This window comes from Cibotium barometz, chromosome 39 (assembly GCF_041138505.1).
Source record: "Cibotium barometz isolate CiBa-2024 chromosome 39, ASM4113850v1, whole genome shotgun sequence".
Lineage (NCBI taxonomy): Eukaryota > Viridiplantae > Streptophyta > Polypodiopsida > Cyatheales > Cibotiaceae > Cibotium > Cibotium barometz.
Genome location: NC_141084.1, coordinates 12,487,485 through 12,513,879, shown reverse-complemented (window position 1 = coordinate 12,513,879; position 26,395 = coordinate 12,487,485). Strand labels below are relative to the sequence as shown.

The 26,395-nt window shown below is 45.4% G+C and overlaps 1 protein-coding gene across 1 annotated transcript in view; it reads right to left on the bottom strand.

Annotated features, from left to right (window-relative positions):
• GMI1 (gamma-irradiation and mitomycin c induced 1) overlaps positions 1-26,395 on the bottom strand; it is a 233,434-nt gene extending 207,039 nt beyond the window's left edge. The window contains exons 1-9 of the mRNA XM_086778321.1: positions 25,670-26,395; positions 25,536-25,568; positions 25,358-25,444; positions 13,492-13,547; positions 13,318-13,401; positions 13,069-13,141; positions 12,890-12,945; positions 9,469-9,574; positions 8,921-8,989 (exon numbers count right to left, since the gene is read on the bottom strand). Coding sequence (XP_086634447.1) covers positions 8,921-8,989; positions 9,469-9,574; positions 12,890-12,945; positions 13,069-13,141; positions 13,318-13,401; positions 13,492-13,547; positions 25,358-25,444; positions 25,536-25,568; positions 25,670-26,047 — 942 coding nt within the window. The 5' untranslated portion in view covers positions 26,048-26,395. The remainder of the gene's footprint in view (positions 1-8,920; positions 8,990-9,468; positions 9,575-12,889; positions 12,946-13,068; positions 13,142-13,317; positions 13,402-13,491; positions 13,548-25,357; positions 25,445-25,535; positions 25,569-25,669) is intronic.

The following is a 26,395-nucleotide window of genomic DNA, read 5'->3' as shown; positions in this document are numbered from 1 at the left end:
AAAACAATTCCAGTATGACAATCCATAAAAACCTCTTTGTTGCCATTTTCTAATTGAAGAAAGGTACAAAACAATTCCACTATGACAATCCATAAAAACCTCTTTGTTGCCATTTTCTAATTGAAGAAAGGAACTTCAAGGCTTGCATTGATTTCAAAGGAAAAAAAGATAAGCTGTAAAATGCAAATTTTCACCCAAAAAACCTTGACAGCTTTGCTTCAGCAGGTAGAATATTCAGAAAAGAGGCCATGTTTGTTAGCTTGCAATCATAGCAGAAGGAAAAAATGCTTCCAGGAATCAAAATCAACACATTTGTAACATCATGACAGATCCTTAAAAAGAATAGGATACCTAAATAGGTGGCTATGTAAGGTACATCCTACATGATATAAGCAATTTTTGATAGGTACTGCAGTATGCTTATATATTGATATTCTCAGACTTGTTTATGCCTTCATGTTGTGAGCGCGGAACCTCATCTTTTTCAAGACCTCTCCTTGTCTGGCCGTTCTAGAGGGACACAAAAACGTCAAAATTCCTGGAGGGAGCCCAGGTGGCCATACCTGAAATAGGTATACAAAAAGCCCTCATTCACCATCATGCATACGAATCTTATGCAAAACCTACTATTTGAGAGCCAAATGCAACGCCAAAAGACACAAGAGCAAGCTCCTCAACTGATGGTAGTTTGCTACATAGAATGCCCCACACATCCTTACTAATTAAAGTGGGATGACCCACACATCAATGATGCAATTCTTTAGCTACAGTGCTTCACTGCTTGGGAAAGCATAAGTAGATCTAAATACGACCACTAAGCCACATAAGCTCCACACAACCCTCCTCTTTGGAGAAAGAGGAAGAGCACCCCAGGAACTGATAAACAGTACATATATGCAACCACAATCCTACTGGGCTCTCATCACTTGTGAAGTAAGACGGAGCAATGGCATGGCAGTTGCGAGTCACAGAAGACATGCAACGAATGCCCCAAAGGGGTGTTGGGGATTGATACGAACCATCTTTTGCTACTATCCATAGACACTTCTTTCACACATTGAGGGATGTGTTGGCATCAATACATTTCGTTCCTAAAAGGAAAAGACTATTGCCCATTGCTGCCTTTATTAAGAAAGTTTGACATCATCAAGAAGTAATCATAGGAGAGGACATCCACACATAGCTAGACAAGCTTGGAAATGGGCGTTGTGCATTATATGCATAATTGCAAAAAAACGCGTTTTTTTTTTTAAATTAAGAAACATATACGTTTCAAAACGTCCCAATTTTTGGGACGCGTTTTTTTTATGGCAGTTTTTTTATTCAAAAATTTTAAAAAATTTAAAAAACAAAAAATTATTTCTTGAAAATTTTTTGGGGAGCGTTTTTAAAAAAACAAGAATGCTCAATGTTGAATGGTCATTGGTAAATCAATATTAAAGTTGGCATTGCCGCCACCAGACCCATGGGAGCCTGGGGCCATGTGAATGTATTATCATTATGATTTAATGAATTATGATAGCCATAGGCTTCAAATTGTTCACTCTTGAGTTTTTATGCATGAGTTTAACTTTTATACACGAAATCTGTGGTTCCTAGGGTTAAAAACTATATATACAGGCCATAATTATAGTTGAAAAATTTAATGAATAAAAAACTTATTTTAAAAACTTTCCCAAAAATAAAAAACGTTTTTAAAAGTATAAAACTCCTATAATACTTCCCGTTTTAAAAACGTCTTGCAACTATGATTATATGCATGCCCAAGAATGGGTGGGTCATGCAGGTTGGGAGTGAGGATGTGTGTAGGCTTCGGTGTAGGTTAGAAAGCTTCTGGACTTTCTAGGCTATGCTTTTCAACTCTCCATGCATGTACCTACAAACGATCTAAGCCAAACTAGCTCCTCTCTCCATGGGGAGAACTCTACCCACTCAGTGGGCAGCCAATATAAGCAGTAAAAAGAGGGTTTATAAATTTTTGCCTCACTTACCAGCTTGTTGGGAGGAAGAGGGTGGGCGTCGGCATTGCTTCATAGTGTATACATACATACATACATACATACATACATACATATATATATATATATATATATATATATATATATATATATATATATATATATATATGTATGTATGTGCAGGTACATCATAGTAGATTTCCAACACTATTGGGGTGAAACAGGGCTGCCCTCTATCAACCACTCTTTTTGGCCTCTACATTGACGAGATCTAGAGCTTTATTGATGGATTAGGCAAGGCTGGTCCCACACTCGTAGGCATATTGATCCCCCTACTACTTTATGCAAAAGACAGTTGGATGCCTAACAGGACTTCTGCACTCAACGGGACCTCTCTGTTACCCTTGGTAATGGTCTTTAACACCTTCTACCCCTTCACATCCAGATTGAGCTTCACATACACAGGGATTCGTGTGGAGATTGTCGCATCCTATGTCTACCTTGGCGTCACTTTCAATACCTTCCGTCCCTTCATATCCAGATTGAACTTCAAATATGGAGGGGATCCGGCAGTATGGTACTTTCCCCCATCCCACTCCAGGTTTGCACCATCAGGAGAGTCGCCCTATATACCACTATATGATGATATCATGAGGTTTGCCAGCATGGGAGACATATTACTATTGGGAGACTTTAATGCACGTACAGGCACAGAGCAGACAAAGTTGTATGATACTCAAGAGGCTATGTACCGGGAGATCACACAGCAGAGGATGTAGGGTTGCAGAGATCAACACAGGATGGGGGGAGATTACAGATTATGGCAAGCATTTTCTCACACTCAGGAGTGCACATGGATTTGGCGGGCTGATTTGCTGGACAGCCACTTCCAGGTTTAAGTTCTTCTTTGTTCCCACCCACCCACCCTTTTCAGATACATCCCCGCAATGGCAGATCTACTTGAGATGGCTGAGAGACATGTGAACATCCCGACACTCCCCACGTTCCCAATGGACCGTCAAATGGACGGGACTAACTACAGTAATGATGGAATCTGTTATGGAGTCTTATGACCTTGCTAATTTCATTGTTGTTGGGGTTCCACGGCCGGAGGTAGAGGATGGGGAGTTACCGCCGATTTGTAAGGACTAGGAGGCACAGGCACAGTTGTGGGATCGTGTCAATGCCAGGGTCCGTTCATTCATCTTCCTCAACTGCACACGCACGTGATCAATCATATAAAGCATATGACCCTGGCCAGAGGTATATGGCAACATTTGGCTTCTCTTTATAAGAGGGTATCGCCCATGACGAGGATTTCCTTGGAAGTCCAGACACGGATTATGAACCCTGCAAAGTCATCAACGATGCGGGAGCACATTAACAAGCTGCAAGCTCTTCAGCAAGATGTTCTTCAGGCTGGGAAGGAGATATCATCAAAGGATATGGCCATAACGTTGCTGTCGCGTTTAACCTCTCAGTACTCAGCATTCTACTCGTCTCTGATTACCAGTGGCAGGCTCAGCACCATCACTTGGGAGGAGCTTGTGCCTATGGTCTTGGACCAGGAGGAAAGATTCTCGAACCCTCCACAGGGCGGAGGTTCGTAGGCCTTAACTAGCCAACAGTCGAAAGGCCGTAACAACAAGGACAAAGTGAAGGCTTCACTAGAGAAGAGTCTTCTGAGAAGATGTCCGACTCAGACCGCTAGAAACTCAAGGCAGAGGACCTGTAATGATTGTGGCAAGAAAGGCCACTAGTGGAGGCAGTGTCCCAAGCGGAACACCGAGAAGGGTGAAGAATCCACAAGAACCTCTTGGAAAGCCAGGCATGTGACAGTTGATTACTTGCAGAAGGAGGTGGATGTTGCACATTCTCCAGGCTTTGTGGTTCCGGATTCAGAGGGGATGGTTTACAGGTTTCTGAAGACCTTGAGTGGTCTTCAGCAAGTTTCCAGGACTTGGCATCCCATCGTAACAGGTGTTCATCCTTGTGAGCGTATGGTGGCCTCTCTGACTCGGAAGCAAAATGGTTCATTGATTTGGTTGATGTATACCAGGTTGGACGGGAGCTTCCTGATGAGGCTCTTGAGCTTACGTTTGCAGAGGACTCTTTGGGAGGCAAGATTGCGTATCTGTTGGTCTCTGCAGCATGTGAAAGATCTTGGACTCTTTTACACAGGAGGGGGATTGATGGGATGGAGTCAGACTCCACGGTTGGAGTGACTCAGATTGGGGAGGAGACCAAACACAGACACGAGGAGATCTACTTAAGGTGATAGTCTTACCCTCGGCTCGAGAGCAGTAAGAGGCAGCTATCTCTTGCCTTGTCGACAGAGGCAAAGTACCGCACTCCTTGTGGTGCTGCTTGCGAGGTGGTGAGGTTGCAGAGGTTACTTGGCAGGATTGGGTTTCCACTCATGGAACCCATGGTCATCCAAAGGCAATTTGTTCGTCAAAAGATCGTTGCTGATGATATCTTGCTAGAGTTCTGTTCGACGAAGGACAGTGCGATGGACCTCTTCACAAAGTCGCTATCTCAGGCGTTGCTCCAGCAGCACTCCAGCTCCCTGGGGTTGGTTTCATAGCTAGGAGCTGAGAGGGGATGTTAGAAGTCATCTCCTGTCTATACATATACACGAGGGCCTCTGTTGTGGGTGTGTACGCCCATATTAGGTGTTCTCATTTTTCTGAACTCTCCATATTTTTCCCCATTTTTTTCCTATTTTTATCCGGTGTGGGAGGCAATTCTGTGGCTCTTGGCTGATCCAGACACTGGCCAACTGCTGGTCAGGGTGTCCTGGATGTTGACAGACTACTACTCCTGGTCCCCGATCTCTCATGTGTGCTGGCCGACTGTGTACATCTGGCTGTGTCACGTGCATCCCGCACTTGGATGCCACGTAGACATTTCTGTAAAGAAGGTGCAGGACCTGGGATGGTGAACTGGTCCCATGTGAGCCCAGTCCGGGACGAGTCAGCCAGGGATCCATCTCAGTTGTCCGAGGTCAGGTGTGCATTGTCCTGCACAGGAGTCTAAGGTCAAGTGTGCACTGTCCTGCACATGAAACAGTGCCAGTCCGCGCTGTGAGTCTCCCTCTCGAATGATGTCAGTGACTGTGTGTATCTGGTATGGTACCGGATGCCAGATCACTGAGAAGTTAGTGTTTAGGACAAGGGGCCAGCCCATAGGGCTGCCCCAAGTCGTAGTGTGGGCATGGGGATGGTGTGAAACCACCCCCATGAGGGCCAGGAAGGCCCTCGCTGTACCCACCAGCCATGGGTAGGCCATGGGGGGCTGTAGGACAGCCCCAAGGACAGGCCAGGGGTAGACGACTGGTTATCCAGCCCTGGGAGAGGTATAAAGCAAGTATGGGGCAGCCCATACAGGCTGCCCAGCCTCCAGAAAAGGGGGTATTCAGTACCCAGCCTCCCAAGCAGCAGGCGCCTAAGTGCCCAGCCCTGTTTCCCATGCGCATGAGTGCCAAGCCATGCAGTAAAGTGATGCGCATCATTTTATGTGAATATTTTCAGCATTTAATGCTGGAAATGCAGTCGTGGGAATAATTATTGCTGGCCACCTGCAGTAGTACTGGCCGACTGCTGTAGTAGGGGTAGTATAAAAGGTTGAGTCCACAATCCCATTCATTCATCTCATTCTCCACCAAGAGCTCAAGCACAAGAGGCTAGACAAAGCCAAGAGGGTGCTAAGCTAAGGGGTGAAGGATTCAGGTCAAGGGCAGGGTATTCCCAGCCAAGAAAAGGTCCAAGATTGCTGTATTTTCTTTCAGATTTCTCATCATTCTAATAAAGCAAATACACCATCAGTGGTGGAGGCCCTACAGAGGGTAATTGGGACCCAATACTGTGTCCGCTCCATCTCTCCCTCTCTCTCTCTATTTTCTGCACATCTCCTTTCAGTTTGTGCGTTAATTTCCATCGCGAAAAGAGTGCTGAATTCTGAGTATTGAAGTTTCCGATTCTTCTCCAAAGCTTCCGCATATTACAGGCTGACTGGTGGATATAGCTGGTCGTGGACATTTAGGTCCAGTCAGCTGCCTTTTCTACAGGCCGACTGCATGTTTGGGGCCATATAAAATGGCCCCATGGCCCCCACACCATTGTATCTTGTTTTCGGGATTTTCTTGTGTCCTGATACCGATCCTCTTGTATGCAGATGATATTGTTCTTATTTATGATTCACCAGAGGGGTCGCAGAGGCATTTGGATGCATTACAGGCCTTTTGCGAGGACCGGGACCTTATTGTGAACCTTGGAAAGACCAAGGTCATGATCTTTAACACCTCCTCACAGTGGATAAGTAGATCTGCAGTACAATTTACATACAGTGGAGAGCCTGTGGAGTATGTTACCTCGTATGTATACCTTGGGATCACTTTTGCTGGACCTCAGTTCTCGATGCGGAAGGCGGCCGACGCTAGATTGATGAGGGGATATGCAGCCCTTGGCTCGCTAGAGAGGCAATGCTCACAGATACAGTTTCAAGAGCCGAGGACGAAGCTTTGGCTATTTGATACTACTCTAATTACACCTGCACTACTATATGGTGCCCCCATCTGGGGTCCTAGCTTATACCATATGAGGAGACAGAGGAGAGAGCCGGCCAAGACAGATACAGAGGAGGTATATGATGGGTGGAAGCCGATGGAAGGACCCCTAGTGGCGATGATCTCACACATGATTAGGAGTAAACCATCAGTGCCACATGAGATTGTGCGGGCAGAGATGGGGGCTGCACCGCTAGTGACAGAGGCTCTATTCCTGACAGTGACATACTGGCATAGGCTATGGGAGCTTCCACTTGATAGTAGATACCCCCAGCTAGCCTTGGAGTCCTCAAGACAATTGACACTTGAGGGAGATACAAAGTGCTGGTATGCACAGGTAGGCACTTGGTTTGGCATGCACGGTATGCAAATGGAGGCACTCCCCCCCTTCTAGTACAGCATAGAGGCCCCGTCATTTGCTCTCAGCCACACAGAGCGGAACAGGGTTATCAGGAAGGACATTGTCAAACTGGATACTCAAAGGACATGGAGTTCACTGAGTCGTCCACTGGGGACAAAGATGGCCTTCTACAGAGATCACCTCCTATGCCTAACAGAGGATGGGTTCATCATCCGTCCACGCTACATGGACATACACCTATCCTTGGGGTGAGATGTGCGATCGGCCAAATCCGCACCTCGTCCCACCAGCTGAGAGTGGAGACTGCCAGATATGGGCCTAGGGCGGCTGCACCAAAGGACAGGATATGCCAGCTCTGTCACACAAAGCCCGAGACAGAGGACCATTACATATGCCGATGACTGTGTACTATGAGATTCGGGGGAGGTTCCACTGCCTCTTCCGAGCTGGGTTCGGACCACTTTCCAGGATCATGGACTTCCCGGATCAGAGATGCTTGGGACTTTTTCTTCTAGAGCTCCATAGACACAGAGAGTCCTTAGTGAGATGCAGATCAGCTGTACTTGCTCGAGGACCAGCACAGAGAGCTCTCAATGACTTCTTCCATACCAGCACTCCGTCTGAGTGCCCTCAATAGCCTTTGTGCATCTCGCCCTCTAAATCTACCAAGCTGTGATATTAGCAATGAGCTCCCAAGTAGTGTATCAATCCTCTGTAGAGGTGGTCTATACTGGGTATGAGGAATATCCTGAAGAATGCAGCATTGAGGCACACCTCTCCATATCATTATGACAGTGTCCTGATCCCTGCCCTTAAAAACTATTTGTGGACCAGACTGAGTGAGCCAAGCAAAAAAGCCCAAAGTAACATAAATGGTCTCTCCTCAATCTGCACGTAAGCTGAGCTATAGACCCCCAAATCCTCTGAGCAGCTCTACACCCCCAAATACAATGTTGCACTGTCTCAGAAGCTACTTGGCATCTGGGGCAAGCAGGGTCTACTCCAAAAATAGCCCTCCACTCATTAGTGGGAAGGCCATCATGTTGAATAACCAAAAGAAGGAGATCTGGCTCCTCCTGTATGAACCTTTAATGCCTCTTTGACTGCCAACTGCAAGAATCTGCTGATTAAAAAACTAGAAATCTAGTCTCAGCATGAATAGATGTGTTACTTGTTTGGCTGCTCTCCTATGTTCTATCAAATTGGCAATATCATACTGAAATGCATTATGCATCTATCAAGTGCAGTTATCCTTTCTCAGGCCTTACTATCGTTGCCTCTTGTAACAAGACTAGGTTTTTTACTAGGCTCATATGTGAAAAGGGACAAAAAAGAGGTAAGCAAGATGTCACACAGCTTAAGGGACAGAAAAGAGCGGATCTGGGTATATATAGCCCAGCTCTTGGGCATATTGACACCACCTGGGAGTTCAAGCTAGTATCACGATGTGGCTATCCAGAAGACCAGATGCTCAGAGGCCTTCGAGGGTATTCAGTTTATGGCACCGCAGTACATAAAGTGACATCGTTCACACTCTTTTGGCCACCTGGGCCCGCATACAAGGATCTTCTAGAGCTGCACAAGCAAAACGTAACAGATTTATGAGAGTGGAACCGTAGTATTTTCTTCTCCTCCACACCTACGGAACTTTTATGGCAGCATAGTGCCCCCAATAGGTTGAGATTTCCCTACCTTTTGGTTTGAGATCTCCGTTTGTATGATTTTATTCTACTTAATAGAAGTCTTTTCTTGAGGGAAAAAAAACAAAGTGGAACCCCTTCATGTGGCTCTTAGGGAGGAGGCATGATCCCCACTTATAACCTTGGGATCTCCAAAAACCATCCCCTTAAAGAGGTCTTAGGACACTCACTCAATTCTACAACCCCATTTATAACCTTGGGGTCTCCAGAACCTGTTCCCTTAAAGAGGTCTTAAGACACTCACTTAATTCTACAACGCCATTAAACTTGTCGATCTCCATGTCAAAAAGCTTATATAAAGCTGGACAAAACAATAATTGAAATTGCTTATCACCTTTGTAAATGAACCATGTGGTGAATTTCTGACCTCTTCAGCTGTTGGTTCGCGATATTCCCCTGGAGTCTACAAGGCAAGTAGAGTTGTTCCTTTAACATGCAAAAATTAAATATATAGTTGAACAAATAAATAATGAAAAAGAAACTGAGAACAGCTGCAAGCATGCAATGAAAATATGCAATGTGAGTGCTCTACATAACATTATCAAGGTCCTAGAATAGAGATATGAAGACACCATGTATCACACCTTAAAACTGATATGATTTTTAGAAAAAGGATTTTATTTTTGTTGAGAGAAAACACACACTCCTGTGCATGTTCCAAGTATCGAACCCTCAGTCAGATTGAGAGGGGTACAAAAACCACTCAAGCAAGAGCCCACATTATAAAACAAACCATAAATATTTCACTGCATCCTGTTAGTAATGTCTCCATTCGGATCAATAGAATCCAATTGTGTGACCGCATACTGCTAAAAAATAATTCAAAAATATAGTCAAAAGTGTATTTTAAAAATCTACATGTAGAGTGCAACATTGCCATACCTTCCATGTTCGATCCATTTTGCACCTCTCCATTAATTTATCCTTTTCTAATGTTAAGGTTACAACCTTCTTTGACGACTTTGTCTTTGAGGAAACAACTGCAACACTGTTATGTGGTAAAAAATTTGTCAGCTTTTCATTGAAAAAAGGTTCCAAAATCATCAAACCAATGAAGTTGCATTCAAATTGGAGCTTTCATGCTTAACAAAAATTTACTAAAAGATTCCAACCTTTCTCAAGTTCTATGAAGCGACCTTATGGTAATCATACAAACCAAAAAAAAAAACTATGTGATCATGGAATTATACATCTTTTAAGCACCTGGGATGTGCTTAATCTCAGGAGGGACAGGGTTATCTTTTGGCTGCAAGCTGGCTGGAATCCTTCCTTTTGCCAGCAGTGGGTGGTGAAGCAACCGATGGACAAAAGAAGAGGAAGAGAAGGAGGTCTCTACTCCTCATAGAATGCTGAGGAGTAATAGACATGGGATTAGGTACAAACAGCCCAACATGTGGAATGAGTATTTTGTTAATGATTGAGGACATCCACTCGGATTCTCGGAATACACAGTGGTCCATATGGGAAAGGGTACCAGGGCGCCTGAAGAGTCATCAGAGAGATGCCCTCACCCGATCGCCACATCATCACTCAGGAAAGAACGAGGGCAGACATGTTTATTGGCTGGGTGTATTCTCAGGCTCAAGTATTCCCTTCGAAATGATTTATATCCTCTATGGCCAAGGAGAAGAGAGATTCTTTGCAAGGTGGAAAACGCTGGAGACTAATTAAACTCACTGCAAAAGCCAATCAAAGATGCTATTCTTCATAGAGTGGTTGGCTCTAGTGATGATTGTTTATACATAGATCCTGACTTCTCTCCTGTTATGGATAATCCATAGCATCTTTAGCTTTATGGTGAATGTGCTCTCCAACATCTTCTTAGGGTTCAAGAGAGTAGCGAAGGATTCATGCTGTATCTCTCCATAAGACGTTTCCCTTGACTGCCAATGAGGCGATAGCTCAAGTGGTAGAGATGTTTGTCTAGGACCAAGAGGTCTTGGATTCAGAACCCCACATGGTGCTTCCTCAGCGGCATCACCTATGGGCGGACAAAAAGCGCCTATGGGCAGTGAAAAATGGTAACTACAGGAGGATCTTGGGCCCAAGGCCAATCGCAACAAAAAAGGGAGGAAAAAAAATAGGAAAGGACATTTCCTTGACTACACATTCAAAACGCTAGACAAGCCCAAATTGAAAGCTTGCAGTGGATGCCCATCCACAGAGCATCAGGGAGATCCCCTCACCCGATCGCCACATCATCACTCAGGATAGATCAAGGGCAGACTAGTTCATTGGCTAGGTGTATTCTCAAACGCAAGTATTCCCTTCGAAATGATTGGCCAAGGAGAAGAGAGATTTTACAAGGTGGAAATGGCTGGAGACTAAGTGAACTCACTGCAAAAGCCAATCAAAGATGCTATTCTTCATAGAACCAGAGTGGTTGACTCTAGTGATGGTTGTTTTTACATAGATCCTCACTTTTCTCCTGTTATGGATAATCCATGACATCTTTAGCTTTATGGTGAATGTCCTCTCCAACACCTACATAGGGTTCACGAAAGTGGCAATGGATTCATGTTGTATCTCTCCGTAAGACATTTCCCTTGACTACACATTCAGAACGCTAGACAAGCCCAAATTGAAAGCTTGCCACACAGAGCACACTGGGAGACCTTTGGCATCATATTACCCATGTGGGCTCTTTTTTGCAGATGACAAGGAGATCCTACGAGAGAGAGAAATGAAATGAAATCTGTATTAATGTCTTCGAAAGGCCAAAATGACCTATGAGACCAAAAGTTACAAATAATCTGGTCAGATGAAGTACAAATGTCAGTGGTGTGTAACAGAAAAAGTGAGAAAAGATCTAAAGATCTATGGATCTAGAGATCAAGAGTAACATGGGAAAATGGGAAACATGGGAAACATGGGAAGCTACTAAGAGGGGACGAAAGTGTCCACACAGAGACATCTCTGGGCACATGAGGCTAATGAATGTGTGAGGGTATAGACGGGCCCTCAGTGGATGAAATCCCTCATAGGTAGCTCTCCTCCGGAGTGAACTGCCTGGTGGGTATCTGCTGATGATTTGCGATGATCTCTCTAATCCTCCCATGCCATCTGGATCTGCTACAGATACCCCGAGGTCTAGGGCGTCTGCCCCAACATAGCTGAGAGGCACGCTCAAGAGTGACCCCTCTGGATGTGGATGATGCTGTGTCCTGACCCTGCCTCTGCTGTGCTAAAGTGGTGCTCCCAAACGAATCAGTAAGCCATCTCTCCACAGGACAAGAGAGTTTTTTTTTGGGCCAAAAGAAGACTTCTATTAAGTATGAATAGACCATACAAAATCACGGCTAGCAGCCGGGATAAAAAATCCCCATGCCACAATGTAGGGTGACCTAAACCAATATTGGCTCAAAGGTGCCAAGAGAATAAAGAAAAAGACCCCTCAATCCCACTCCCTCATATACATAAGCTGAGCTATAGAGCTCCAAATCCTCTAAGCAGCTCTACACCCCCATATGAAATATTGTATTGTTTTAGAAGCTACTCGGAATCTGGGACAGTACATCATTCAAGAGGAGGATGAGATTTCACTCTTTTTGTATCCATGGGCACGTAATAGGTGGGTCTATTTTATTTGGTAGATGTTTCTTTTCATGTTTCCGACATCCAGTTATTCATGGATCATATGTTACTCATTTTCAGTCTCATAGACCCTTAGGGTCTTTCATAGAAGTTTATTTGGGCGGGTGGAGGACCAAGACCCCAGTGCCAGACACCTCACTACGACCCATCATTAGCTTCTTCTAGGAAGCCAAGTGCAAGTTGCACAATAAACCGGATTACCGGATCTTGAGGACCCTCCCAGACAAACAAGGCAGCATTTACAGATGCTCCATGACTCTCAGCAGATACACTGGACAGACCTCTCCGCTCCAGTGCACCCGATGCCGGAGGTCCACAGAGCAGCCTTCCATGTGGCAGCTCCAAAGATCCTTCAGCAATGCAGAGATCGATCCCCCCCCCCCCCCCCCCCCCCAGCAGTGGATACATAGGGAGGTCACTGCCGGTCACTGACATGGCCACGATAGAGTTCGTCCCTTCATTGATAAGGGCCATGTATTATATCTCTATGTGGCAATTGTACTAACAACTACCTAGTTCTACATTTTCATGTTCACATGTTCACAACATAGATTGCTAGTTCTGTTTTCAATTTTTTTCCTCAATTTTTTGCCGTGATGCAGATTCTACTTTTTGGTCTCATACAGACCCTTTAGGTCTTTTGAAGAAGAAATTCTCTCTCTCTCTCTCTCTCTCTCTCTCTCTCTCTCTCTCTCTCATCCATACATACCCTCCCAGATGCATTGCAGCAACCAGACCACCAAATCCATACATGCCAAAATAGGGCTGCAAAGAAATTTAATAAAAGTGAGCACACCACATGCTTTCATGTTCGTCTGTGCAAACAGCATGACAAAATAAACATTTTACAATTACATCTACAAGAAGGTGAACACTGTAGTGTCTCACCTTCAAAAAAGGTGGTTTTCCTCCAATGGCTGAGACTCTGACACTCCGGTGCTTTGAGGAGCCCATAGTTCCCCTGCCAAAATCCACAATAGAACTTAACTGGATGATGTATTATAAAATTTTGATTAGTACAATTTAAATTTAAAGGCACAGAAAAAAGTTCCATGCACATTAAAAGCTCTTGCCACAAGACACATGAAATAAAGCGTCGGCACTAACCATCCCCACAGGGAACAATGAGACAGTTACCATTTCGCTATTGAATTTTCTGCTGTACTGTCCATGCCTTGGCCGCTGTCAAAAATTGTTATTTTATCTCTGCTTAAAGTTACACTGTAAGATCAGATCATACACACTTCAGTATCGGGTTAAATAAAATGTTAATCAAGTCAAAATTTGACATAAGAAAAGCCAGAGGGCAACCTGATAAGGCGTCTTTCTTCAGAAGAGTTTGCCCAAACTGCTTGAAGAGAGTTATCCTGAAGAAATTTATCATAAAAAAGCAAGTGCTACAAGCCATTACAACACTATCTTACAAAAGTCACCAATCATCAAGAAAAAATAATTTAATAATGCATCATGACAAACATATCAAAGTAGGATTTCTAACTTAGGCAAAAAGAAGTGTTAATAGATCTCTATGCTCTGCCTATTCAGAGAGGGATTTGGTCCTCTTCGTCGAGTCAGAGTATGAGATTAGAGGCCGCTTTCACTGCCTATTCAGATAGGGATTTAGTGCTCTTCACGGAATTATAGAGTAAGAGGATCAAGGGTGTGTTGCACTCTTTTTGCATAAAATACAAAGACAAAAACACTTCCTTCTTCTTGAGCCTTAGACAGTGCCGAGCCCCAAACCCAAATGATGGGTAGGGGCACCAGATCAAGACACCTATAAAGAGACAGCAGCCGGGAGCTTCCATCTTGATGTCCAAACAATTAGCCGCTGCTAGACGCCCTGACATGAGGGCACACAAAACAAATCAAAGACCCAAAGCTCAGTAGAACACCACTCCCCATACAACACCACACCCAAACACACAGAAATCCCCCTCATCCATCATCAGAAAATGTCCTGAGAACTAGAAAACTTCTCATGCACTCCCAGGTCCGAAGAAGGGACCTAACCAGAGGGGAGGAAGGGGGGCGGTGATCTGCCTCAGAAAAGATGAACCGTGAGCTGTAGAGCCAGTCGCCACCCCTGACTGGAGTGCATCTCATAACCTGTTGCATGTGAAAGTCCTTCCAAGGCTCAGTGCTAGGAAGAAATCCTCGCACAATCAACTTGCAAAGCAATGCCTTACACTGCACCTCTGGGTCAATGATATTCAATCCCCCCTCATGCTTAGGTCTGATAATGGTTTCCCAAGCAACTGTAGCCTGGGTGTGTGCAGTGCCATCCAACCCTGACCACAAAAAGTTGCGAATGAGGCGGCGAAGTTGGCCAATGCATCCTCTATGAAAAAACCAACACCAGGTGATGAACCAGCAGGCCCTGGCCAGCAGCACTTGGTTACCCACCAACACTCTGGATGCCAGATCAAGCTTCCAGCTGCTCCAATGCTGAAGTTTGCTCTTAACGCTCATGAGTACAAGTGCAAACTATTGTGCTCGGGAATGAGGAGGCTTACAGACAGCCCATTTTGTGGAATGATTTGATCATGGATGAACATGGTAGATCTCTTGGCACTGCCACACATATCCATTGATTGGGAGATGTTTTTTCCTTCTGTCTTGGACTAGAAGAGGTTTTAGAGCCTCACGGAGGATCAGAGGGTTGGCCTTACTCAGCACTTGAGGGGAGCTAGTCGGAGGATCATGCAGCCATACCCAACCATTGGGTTACAAGGGCTTTTCTGGATGAATCTCCTCACTTGTGGTTTTGGGTTTTTTCAAGGACCGGGGTTCTTCTGCATATTATGGGTCTCCCCTCGCTAGGGAATGGTGAGGTACCATTTTTCTTTTCTGTTCACGATGGGTGGCAGTTGGAGAAATGTGTGGTGCAGGGTATGGTTGAGCGCCCGGTGGTTCGGCCTGTGAGAGTTGTTGTCAGAGCAGGGAAGCACTTTTATATGGGAATGCAGGGAAGCACAGAGGATTTGGACAGTGATAGCACACCTCTTTGGCAGGATTAGTAAGGATGCCTACATATCTTTTGGTGCTATCATTTGGTTGCCTCAGTCGGACCCCCCACTTAGGTATGAGGGGAAAGACAGGAGTCACGTCATTTTGATCAGGCAAGGAGTTGCTCAGCAGGTTTGCCTTCAGGATTTGCCAGATTCAGGATACGCCCCACCGGCACAGAGATTGCACAATACATGGGAGATTATTGCTAGTATCACAGCTGACACATCTGGAAGGCTAGATGCACTCAGCCAATAGAGGGCACCATTGTCTTGGACACACAATGCCTTTGCAAGATTTGCAGCCATACCCTTATGGCAACTTGGACGAGAATCTAGGGATCTTCGAGGGCCGCAAAGAGAAAACGCAGCCAGTTTATGAGAGAGTGGGATCATGGTCTATTCTTCATTTCCACTCATGTGGGACCTTGTTGGCAACACGACACCCGATTGGTTGAGATCTCCACCTAGTTTTATTTGAGATCTCCCTTTTGTATAATTTTTTCATACTTCATAGAAGTCCCTTCTCCGGAAAAAAAAAAAGTCATGAGACAACTAACTCCCTTAACCCACTTAAATAGAATCATTCATGCATGTAGAAGTCAATCTGGAAGCCTTAAGGCTTGCATTAGATCATGGTCTCCATTGCATATCATTCATCTCATATGCATATCCTTCCATTAGCATCTCTACCCCTTTAGCCATAGCATTATAACCTTTGCATAATTTATGACCCAATCGACAGAATTAAAACATTACATTCAGCATATATTGCATATTTATCCAATCGTGTTGCATTAGCCGCCAGCCGACCTGCCCTTGAGCAAACCGACCAGTTCCCTTCATGCATATAAATACCTAGTGTACTGCAGAAAACGCAGCATCTACCTTCATCCCTTCTCTTGCAGAAAACAAAGCATATCTCAGCCTGCATACATAGCCCTGATCGCTTGCATATTCAGCGCTAGAAACAATCTCCAATCAGCCCTTCTCTCAGCCACAAATTGCAATCCTCCTACAGCCCCTTGGAAGAGTGCATTGGCCTCGAGATTGGTCATCATTGATGCTTTTACAGCAGTGTGGAGTCAGCCCTACTCTTGGTCTTCTGAAGGTCTTGCGTTTGGCTCATCTTCAGTCTCAAAGTCAGTCCTGCAGTCATTCTCTTCAAAGAAATAAAGCAAATACTCCTAGCAATAGGAGGGGGGCCTTCAGTGGGTAATCGAGACCCAATACTGTGTACAAATCTCTCTCTCTCTCTCTCTCTCTCTCTCTCTCTCTCTCTCTCTCTCTCTCAAGGTTTGAAGTCATAAAGTGCATCTCTAAAGACTCAGAAAACTCAAGATACAAAAGGCGGTATGAGACTTTGTGTGACAGGATCCTTTCATCTATGCATAATTCCGCTACATGTTACATGTGCTCTCATAACATCTTTCCTCTAGAGCATATGTCATGTGCACACACATGTACATGCTAATCTCAGGGCTTATCCTAGAGGCAACATGATAAAGACTCACTAGAAACACAGATTTGGAGCATTGTTGCTAGTTTTGGCAAGGGTTTGACTAATGTAGGACAAAGAGATCTGTCGGCCAGCATTTCCAAGAGCATGTCTAGTCGGTTGCAGCAATATTCATATTATTTGTCCAAGAAGCTGGCCGACCAGCAGTCGGCCAGTTTATCTTGTCATATCCATCCTATAAATAGTGTTGGATGCTCATCATTTTTCTCATTCAGGCCAGCAATGGGCTGAGTCATAGAAATAGGCCTAGAATAGGGTTTACACCTTTTCATGGAAGGTGTGTACCTTTTCGTACCATATGATATACTGAATTTCCAGCTCTCTCTCTCTCTCTACTCTCCCTTCTATCTGCGTTTTTGCATCAGCATGTTGTAGATGGTGTTTAGGGCTGAAAGAAGACTCTCAGAGCTTCCACATGTAACATTGGTATCAGAGCATCACTCTCAGCAAGGCTAAACACTGATTCAGTCCCATATGAGGGTGTACACGTCCAAGGTACACGAAAGTGCACTGATTCAGTCCCATATGAAGGTGTACAGGTCCAAGGTACACGAAAGTGCACAAGTACAAGGCTCAAGGCAAGGAACACAAGACAAGAAAGAGCTCCCAGGAGGTTGGTTGGTGGTGTTCCACAAAGCCCAAAGGGGATGGCAGTCCTGTGAGCCAAAAAAGGCTTTCGGGCAACGGGTCCAAGGGAGGATGATCCTCCAAGGGGTGGAGTAGACGGTGTTCAGAGACAGGGTAGGAACGGATTGGGGACTGGATGGAACATCTACATAGATCTTCTTCAGAGTTAAGAGTGGATTTGGAGACCGGGCCGCGTATGTCAAAATATGCAGCAGAGATGATGATGACAAAATCTGGAAACACAAGAGCAAGCACAGTGCAAAAAATAGACAGCACAAGAGGAGGAGAGAGATAGGCGTGTAACTCTGCTCTATGCACACAAGATCCCGGAAATACGATACTACAATGGCAAGGGGCTGTGGGGCCATTTTATATGGCCCCAAAGAAGCAGTCGGCCTATTCATAGGCAGCTGACAGGACCATGATCTCCACGACTAGCAAAGACCACCAAATCGGCCAACTGTGCTCTGTCGACCAGCATGAAGAAAAGTCCACGACCTGTGCAAGACAATCGGCCACCTCCAGCATATACACAAATGCAATCGGCCAACATCAAGGTCCTCCTTCCACCACAGTGCAACCACCCAAGCCATAGAAAAAATAGGAAAAAATGAAAAAAAATACGGAGAGTGGGGAAAAATGAGAAAACACCTAATAAGGGCCGGCACACCCACAACAAAGCCCCTGGTGTATAGGTATAGGCAGGAGATGACTTCTAACACCTCCTCTCAGCTCCTGGATGTGAAACCAACCCCAGGGAGCCGGAGTGCCGTCGGAGCAAATCCTGAGATAGCGACTTCGTAAAGAGGTCCACTGCACTCTCCTCCGTCGAACAGAACTCTAGCAAGATGTCATCAGCAACGATCTTTTCACGAACAAAGTGCCTCTGGATGATCAAGGATTCCACCAGTGGAATCCCAATCCTACCAATTAACCTCTGCAACCTCACCACCTCACAAACAGCACCACAAGTAGCTCGGTACTCTTGCCTCTGTCGACAAGGCAAGAGATAGCTGCCTCTTACTGCTCCTGAGCCAAAGGAAAAACTCACCTAAAGTAGATCTCCTCCTATCTCGATCTCCTCCCCAATCTAAGTCACTCCAACCGTGGAGTCGGACTCCATCTATCAATCCCCCTCCTGTGTAAAAGAATCCAAGATCCTTCGCATGCTGCAGAAACCACAAGATACGCAATCCTGCCTCGCAAAGAGTCATCTGCAAACATGAGCTCAACAGCTTCATCAAGAAGCTCCCATCCAATCTGGTATCCATCAACCAAATCAATGAACCATTCTGCTTCCGAGTCAAAGAGGCATCATACTGCTCATAAGGATCAACACCTGTTACGATGGGATGCCAAGTCCTGGAAACCTGCTGAAGACTACTCAAGGCCTTTGTAAACCTATTAACCACCCCCTCTGAGTCCGGAACCACAAAGCCTGGAGGATGTGCAACATCCACCTCCTTCCACAAGTGATCAACTACCACCTGCCTGGCTTTCCAAGAGGTCCCCGTGGAAAGAACTTCCTCATCTACAAGAGTTTCTTTGTCTTGCATACTACGAGACATCAGAGCATAAGTTACCTGTAAAGTTTTCTCTGACTGACGAACACAAGAACTACCAACATCTATACTTGAAAGTTCCTACCAACTGGTGCCATCAACTGGCAAGCTAACCTCCATCTGGTCCCGGAAAGCCTGCACCTGCAGCGTATCCACACTTAAGTGGTACCAAACTGCCACTCATCACAAAACTGAGGACCTGGGAGAGAGAGTGCTGAAAGTTTGTAAACTCCATTCTCCACTCCGCCTTCCTAAACTACCTGGCCTATTGCCTTGTCCTAGAGAGCAACAAAATGCTCATTAAACTCCACCCGTAGGCCAGTCTTACAAACCTGATGCACTGACAACAGATGAAAACCAAGTGACGGAACATACAACACCTGGGAGGAATGCTTCCCCCCCTCTGCCATCGGGAACTATCTCCAACCTGCCCTCACTATGAATTGGGATAGTGGATGTATCCCCACTAAGAATGTGACCAAAATACTTGCAAAGATCCTGTAAAGCCGAACGAGAACGAGTCATGTGTCTGGAAGCACCACTGCCTAGAGTCCACTCCCAAGTATCCGTTGCGGAGAGTCCTCCAACCTCCTCCCTGCCTGAAGAAAATGAAACATCAATGTCCATCACCTCCCAAGTGCACAAAAACTAGAGTCTTCATGGTTGCTGCTGAGGAGTCTTCACCCTTCTCGGTGTTCCGCTTGGGACACTGCCTCCACTAGTGGCCTTTCTCGCCACAATCATTACATGTCCTCTTTGCCTTGAGTTTCTCGCGGTCTAAGTCGGACATCTTCTCAGAAGACTTCTCCAATGAAGCCTTCCCTTTATCCTTGTTGTTACGGCCTTTCAACTACTAGCTAGTTAAGGTCTCCAAACCTCCGCCCTGTGGAGGGTTCGAGAATCTTTCCTTCTGGTCCAAGACCATAGGCACAAGCTCCTCCCAAGTGATGGTGCTGAGCCTGACACTGGTAATCAAAGACGAGTAGAATGCTGAGTACTGAAGGGCAAATGTGACAGCAACGTTATGGCCATATCCTTTGATAATATCTCCTTCCCAACCTGGAGAACTTCCTGCTGAAGAGCCTGCAGCTTGTTAATGTGCTCCCGCATCGTCAACGACTTTGCGAGATTCATAACCCGCATCTGTACTTCCAAGGAAATCCTCTGCAGTACTAACCCAAGATTAGGGTTAGAGTTATCCCAAGATTAGAATTAAGGACTTAGCTAGGGTGCAGGGACCTTGAGGATTTACACGTGAGCTAAGGACACTAGCAAGATGAGGTTTAGATTTACTAAGAGCTTATGACTAATGGTATCTCGCTACAAACCAAACACCCAGAACACCTGTCATCATTCCACAGGGTGACTCACATAGGAACTGGCACTACTTCATGTGCAGGACTTGCACACCTGACCAAGACCATGCATGAGACTCATACACTTGACCTTGGACCGTTGGACACTTAGAGTGGAACCTTGGCTGACTTAGGGCTCACAAGGGACAAATTTCCACTCTAGGTCTTGCACTTGCTTGTAGAGATATGTCCACATGGCAACCAAGTGCGGGATACACATGATACTAGGTAAGATGATCCTTGGGTGTGGTCTGAGGAGACTTTACATTGGGTATCAGAGCATGAATCTGACAAGGCATGGAGGATGTACAAGGATAGTACCCTCATGCAGGTTGTTTTGGCAAGAAAGCCATGATTTCTCAGCATGGATGTGTGAGAAAGCAAGAAAGGGTGAAATCTCTTGCGCGGATGTGAAAGGATTTGAGAGAAGGTGAAAAAGCAACCCTCATACAGGCTGGACAGTTGTAGCAGAACTTCCTACCCCACACACCAGGGTTTGTGACACTCGCCACGTCACGGTTCACTCTGTGGCAGTATGCCTCCAAGAGTTGCTACTTGACTGGAGAGTCGTGTGGCTACACTGCCCCACTCCACTATGCTCACACACTCTAGCAAGACACTATGCTTGATGACTAACAAGACAGCACTTATTGGCAAGACCATACGTCGGTAGAACACACTTGAAGGAAGTAGACACGCACAATACAAAGACGATGAAGAATAAGAACAATTACATTCATTCACTAAAAATGATTGATCCCCTTGGCAATCTCCCAAGGTTGCTCATTTATACAAGTGGTCCAACCACCGTGCAAGTAGGTGCACTATTTGGGCCATGAAGTACCCGCCACTAAACGTGGAGTGTGATTCTTTGTGCCACTTACCAATGATTGTTTGCCAATATTAGGGACAGACCGATGCAACCTACCACTGATTGCTAATATTAGGGACGCGCCACCCGGTGTGCTAGTGGCGGCCCTCCAAGGTAAGAGATGGATTTGGTAAATGCCATGGAGTGTACGTGGCCAATGAAGAGGTTGGTTGTAGGTAGGTACTCCCATCAATGAATCACATAGAGTGCCACTTGTCATGACAACTGGACGACTGGCACTTATCAACTAGATGGCCGGCACTTGTCAACTCGCACTGGTCAACTGGACATCAAGCTGCGCAATCTAAGAGGCTACAACAAAATGTCGTTTGTCCATGAAACCCTAGTTTTTTACCCTTGGTTGTTGTCTCAGGCATGAATCATGAGACAAGGTACCCATGAGCTTGTTATCTCAACAAAGAACAGTTGGGTGATGGGTGATCTTGTGTTCAACAAAGGGACAATTGTGGCACTCGTAAAGAGGCAACAAAGGAGGCCGCAGGCAGATCGGCGCCTGTGGTAACCTATAGTAGGCAGCCAGAGAGAAGCTAGTAAAGCAAGTGAGTGTGAACTATACGTGAGGAAGGCTGGGGCGACTAGGACTATGGCCCAAAGCTTGCTATGCAAGCCTGCTGAGCCAGTCTAGGGCCAATGGCGGCCAGCCATGGGCAACACGACAAAGCAGCGTGTACAAGCCAAGCAGCAACCAAGCTGCAAACTAGCACGTAGACAACGCTCTGGGCAACAGAGCAAAAGTCTGAGCAACGTGGGCAGGTGTTCAGGGAGGTCACACAGAGGGCCTGGCCAGCCAGCTTGATGTCCAAGGATGGGCTGGATGTGTACATAGGGATGTAAGGGGCCATGTGGAGGAGGTAAAAGAGGCGTGATTATTAAAATAGGGAAAAGCTTGATGTGCAAGGATGGCCTGGGCAGCCAGATTGATGCACAAGGATGGACTGGTTCCGTACGTAGGGATGTAAGGGGCCATGTGGAGAAGGAAAGCTAAAAGAGGCGTGATTATGAAAATAGGAAAAAGCTTGGGTTTAAAAAAGCATAAGTGAGCTTATTTTTGTGCTAAGTCGGGAGGGGGCTTAATTTTAAGCTTCAGTTTATAAAAAGCACAAAACTAAAGCAAGAATGCTTTTTTTTTTTTTAACTCGCTTACACGTACAGGTTGTGCAAGATCTACGTAAGCCATCTTGAAGCTCCTGATTTCCGCAAGTTGCAAACTTCACTTCAGCCCTCTCATCCACGCTAACATTCTTTCTTTAACCTTTCACTTCTTTCCGGGCTGTAACCCATTACCTTTTTGTCACTGCTTTTCTCCAAGTCGGCATGCTTGTTTGGTGTGCACGAGAGATATATGGCGTCAGTGGGCAATAATTCCGTGAAGTCATCTAGCTATAACGCCATGAACTCGGCCAACGACGACGACTATGAGCCAATGAAGCCACCGCGATGGCTATGATTTTACCAACCACTAGCAATAAGGTTAGAAGATACACATGAGTGTATTATCCAAGATCCCCTACGTGAGAGGATAGCGTCGGGCCCAAGCTTGATGGGTGCTCCATGCCTTCGCCAACCAATGAATGTGGGGTTGTCAGTGTCACAAGGCTTTGACAATAATTTTTAAATTTTTCGAGGTCTTTGCCGAAATTTGATGGAATCTAGGTTATTGCATCCTCTTACACTTCCACATGAGTGGCTAGTTTTTTTTAACGGTGAAGAGGTCATATCTAGTTTTATCATTAACCCTTCATGTTATCTAGAAAGCCACAAGGTGGCACATGGCAAGCACTCTTGTCAAAAGTTGGAATAACCCAAGACATGATGCCGCGTTAGGCAATCTTGTGGTGATGGTCATAATCCAAGATGTCTAGACCAAGAATTTCGGATGGCTTACAGACAACCAATTACGCTAACTACGAAAGCCATGTAGAAGCATTCAGGTGTGAACATGTTGTTATCTTGCGTCCTTGACTTTGCATGGATTACGTTGACCCTCCAATTGACCTAAGGTTTGACCTCGGTGTTCAAAGAGGAACTCTGTTGCTTCAAGGCTAGGTTGTAGGGTATGATCATGCTGAACGGGGGTTTTGTGTGGGTTATGCTTTGGTGGTATGGGACACTAGAGTGTATTCCCATGTATGATCTCCCAAGGCTTCGCTTGTCTGGCACACTCTAAGCTTTGGCATAGTTAATCTCTGGTAGCTGTGAGGAGCAGTGCCTGTCTGTGAGTGACAACAAAATAAGAGACTTTCTTGGTTGTTTGAGCATTGGCATATCACTCATAGGCTGACAAGTTCTTTGATTCATCACTCCTTTTTTCTTGCAACACTCGTGATGGCCAAATGATATTGGTGCATAGCAACCTTGAAATTGTATGTGACAGATGAGAAGTTTGGAACTTCTTGGTCTTAAACTGAATGTCTAGATGAGTTCACGGTTGGACTGTTTGATACACTGACTTTGTATATGTGATTGGATCCCACCATAGTCACAAATATTCCAAAATGGCCATAGTTCCACGGGGTCATGTGAATTTTCCACCGATTTGATGGGAGGTAACCCATGGACATGTTAGAATTGAAATATGTTATAACTTTTGTCCTTTGAGATCTCTATTAATGGGATTGCATGGACCTTTGCTAGCTTTAAGTTCATTCCAATTTGGTGGGGTGAAAAAAGCTCGAAGCCGTATGTTGTCTTCATGTTGTTCGAGGACATAGAACATACATAGAATTGGATGGGTAGTTTTATGCTTGCCCCAAAAGTAGACATGGGTATCTACTAGTTATCTCCCTTCAGTCTTAGATGAGGATTGGACAAGGGAAATATTGTAGTTGAAATATTGTACTCGAAGTACATGGCACTAGGACTTGTTTGTGCATCAAGTGTGCTAGTGTTTGCCGACAAATACTGGAGGATGCCATTCGGTATGACAATTGAGTTGTGCTAGGGTTGTTATAGTAGAGCTTGTTGCACTTTGTGACTAGATGTCCTACTGGGATTCACATCTTGGATGAGAGTTGGATTGATAGTAAGTAATTGGTTCTTTGTAGCAGGGTCTACAAGAAGAATCTTACACTAGCCTAGGTAAGAGGCAATAGACCTGAGTAAATGCTATGGATGGATGTCCAGATCCAAGGATTCTCTTACATAGGCTTTTCTCCTTATATATTCCCAAGGATGTGAAGTAAACAAAAGGAGAGAAGTATGTTCTGTCTTGATGGACCTAGAATTAGGGCTAGAGACATGTACTAACTCAAGCCTAGGGTTAGGACTAGGGACCAAAATTAGGGTTAAGGGCTAAGCTAGTGCATGGGGCCCTTGAGGGTTTACACGTGAGCCAAGGGCACTAGCAAGATAAGGTCTAGATTGGCTAAGAGCTTAGAATTAATAGCCTAGAGCTAATAACAACTAAAAGCTTATAAATAGAGCACGAAAGCTAATAAATAAAGCAAGGGACCATAATTAGACACAAGAGGAAGCAGTGGCTTGGGGCTACCAAGGAAGTGTGCATGATCTCGTGGCCATGGAGTTGCAATTGGGTGGTTCGGCCTAGTGGTATGGGACACGGGGTTGGGGCCATTGATACCCAGCATTCTGGCCATTAGACCTCAAGCTCGGGGGTGGTTCGAGGCACTGAACCTATGGTCGGGTGGTAAGTTGCTACCCACAATCGATCAAGATCATGCAATGCGTACGATGTCGGGTCTATGAAACCTTGTTAGGGTTTCAGTTCTAGGTTTGATAATCCTTGGGCATGGTCTAAGGAGACCTTACACAAGGCAACGCCCAAAATCGCATTGTTCAAGGGCAGAGGACCATTTTCAATCATATAGCAATCCATGAGTTTCAATTCCCTCATGTCCAGCTGGACGAGGTCCAAAGATGGCTCTAGACCCTATGATGCTTTGACATATTGCACCTTCATTGTCCATCTGTGTCTTCTACGCATACATCACAGTTTCCATCTATTCTTTATTTTGGTTATGCTTTTTGTTTGGGTTAAAGGGGGTGCCCTGTGCACTTCCCACCACAGTACTCACACATCATATAACCATTGGTCTCACGGGCTGTTTCGACTTCCAAAGACACCTCTCTCTCTCTATCTCTCTCTCTCCCTCACACACAAAAGCAATCAGCCAAATTGCTTAGTTTTCCTTATCTCAGCACTAAAAAAATTTAACAAAACAATCGACAACTTTCGTAGGAGAAAAAAGATTCACCAGAAGATCGGCCAGTGCAGTTTCCAGAGTGTAATCTTGCGGAAGAGCCCCGAGAAGCTCAGGGTCTGGGGTGACATTCCACATATCCTGTCATTTGATCATATGTTAAATATAATGAGACGAGAGCAACAAAGCACAGTAGAGGCAGCTTCATAGCCAAAGGCTGAGAGCTAAGAACCTGCAGAGTGTGAACTGCATTTGGTTGTCCATCCTGTGACAGAAAAATGGAGAGAGAGAATAGTAAGAGACGACGAGTATACACGTTTCTTCTTCTTGTTTGCGTGTGCGTGCGTGCGTGTGTGTGTGTTATACCTGAAGAAAGAGAGTTATGGGGGAGTTTTGATCAGAGCTAAAGATCTCGCCATCTGCGACCCTGTTTCCCAGAGTATCTTCTAGGTAGACATGCGAGCCCCAATTGACCAGGACCCCCGTCGGTTCCTCGCTCTTCATTCTACGCTTAATTTTCCTCAGCAGCTCATCGACCCTGAGCCCTTCGTCCTTCTCTTCTTGCAGAAGGACGTTGCCTCCATTAGGCAACAGAATTTTCATCTCGACTCGAGGCGCATCTTCCTCCTGATGTTCAAGCCTGCGTCTTACATAACGCGGTGAGGGTAGAGCTAAGGGAAGCTCCTCGGGAGAGCGCCTTCTGTTGTAAGTTTTGGTAGAATCTGAGGGAAAGAAGCTTGCCATCAGGTCATCAAAGAGGGGGAGGACATAGGGGGGCGGGGCGGGGCGGGGCGGGAGCGGCTATGGCGATGGCTATGGTGTACTACGAAACTGGTATTTCTGTGCAGGCTATGGCGATGAAGTCTGGCAATCTACTGAGAAAACTATGGTTATGAGTGGAGAGCATGCAGGAGGGAGGGGGAGGATGGCTAGGGGAGATGGCGATGGCGTATAGGCTGGTTCTCTGTTAGAGCTATGGCGATGAAGTCCGGCATTCTTCTGAGAAAACTATGTTTAGTGCAGAGGCATCCAGCAGGAGGCAGTGTGGAGAGCATGCAGCAGGTGCAAGTACTGTTCGTAATTAGGAAAAAA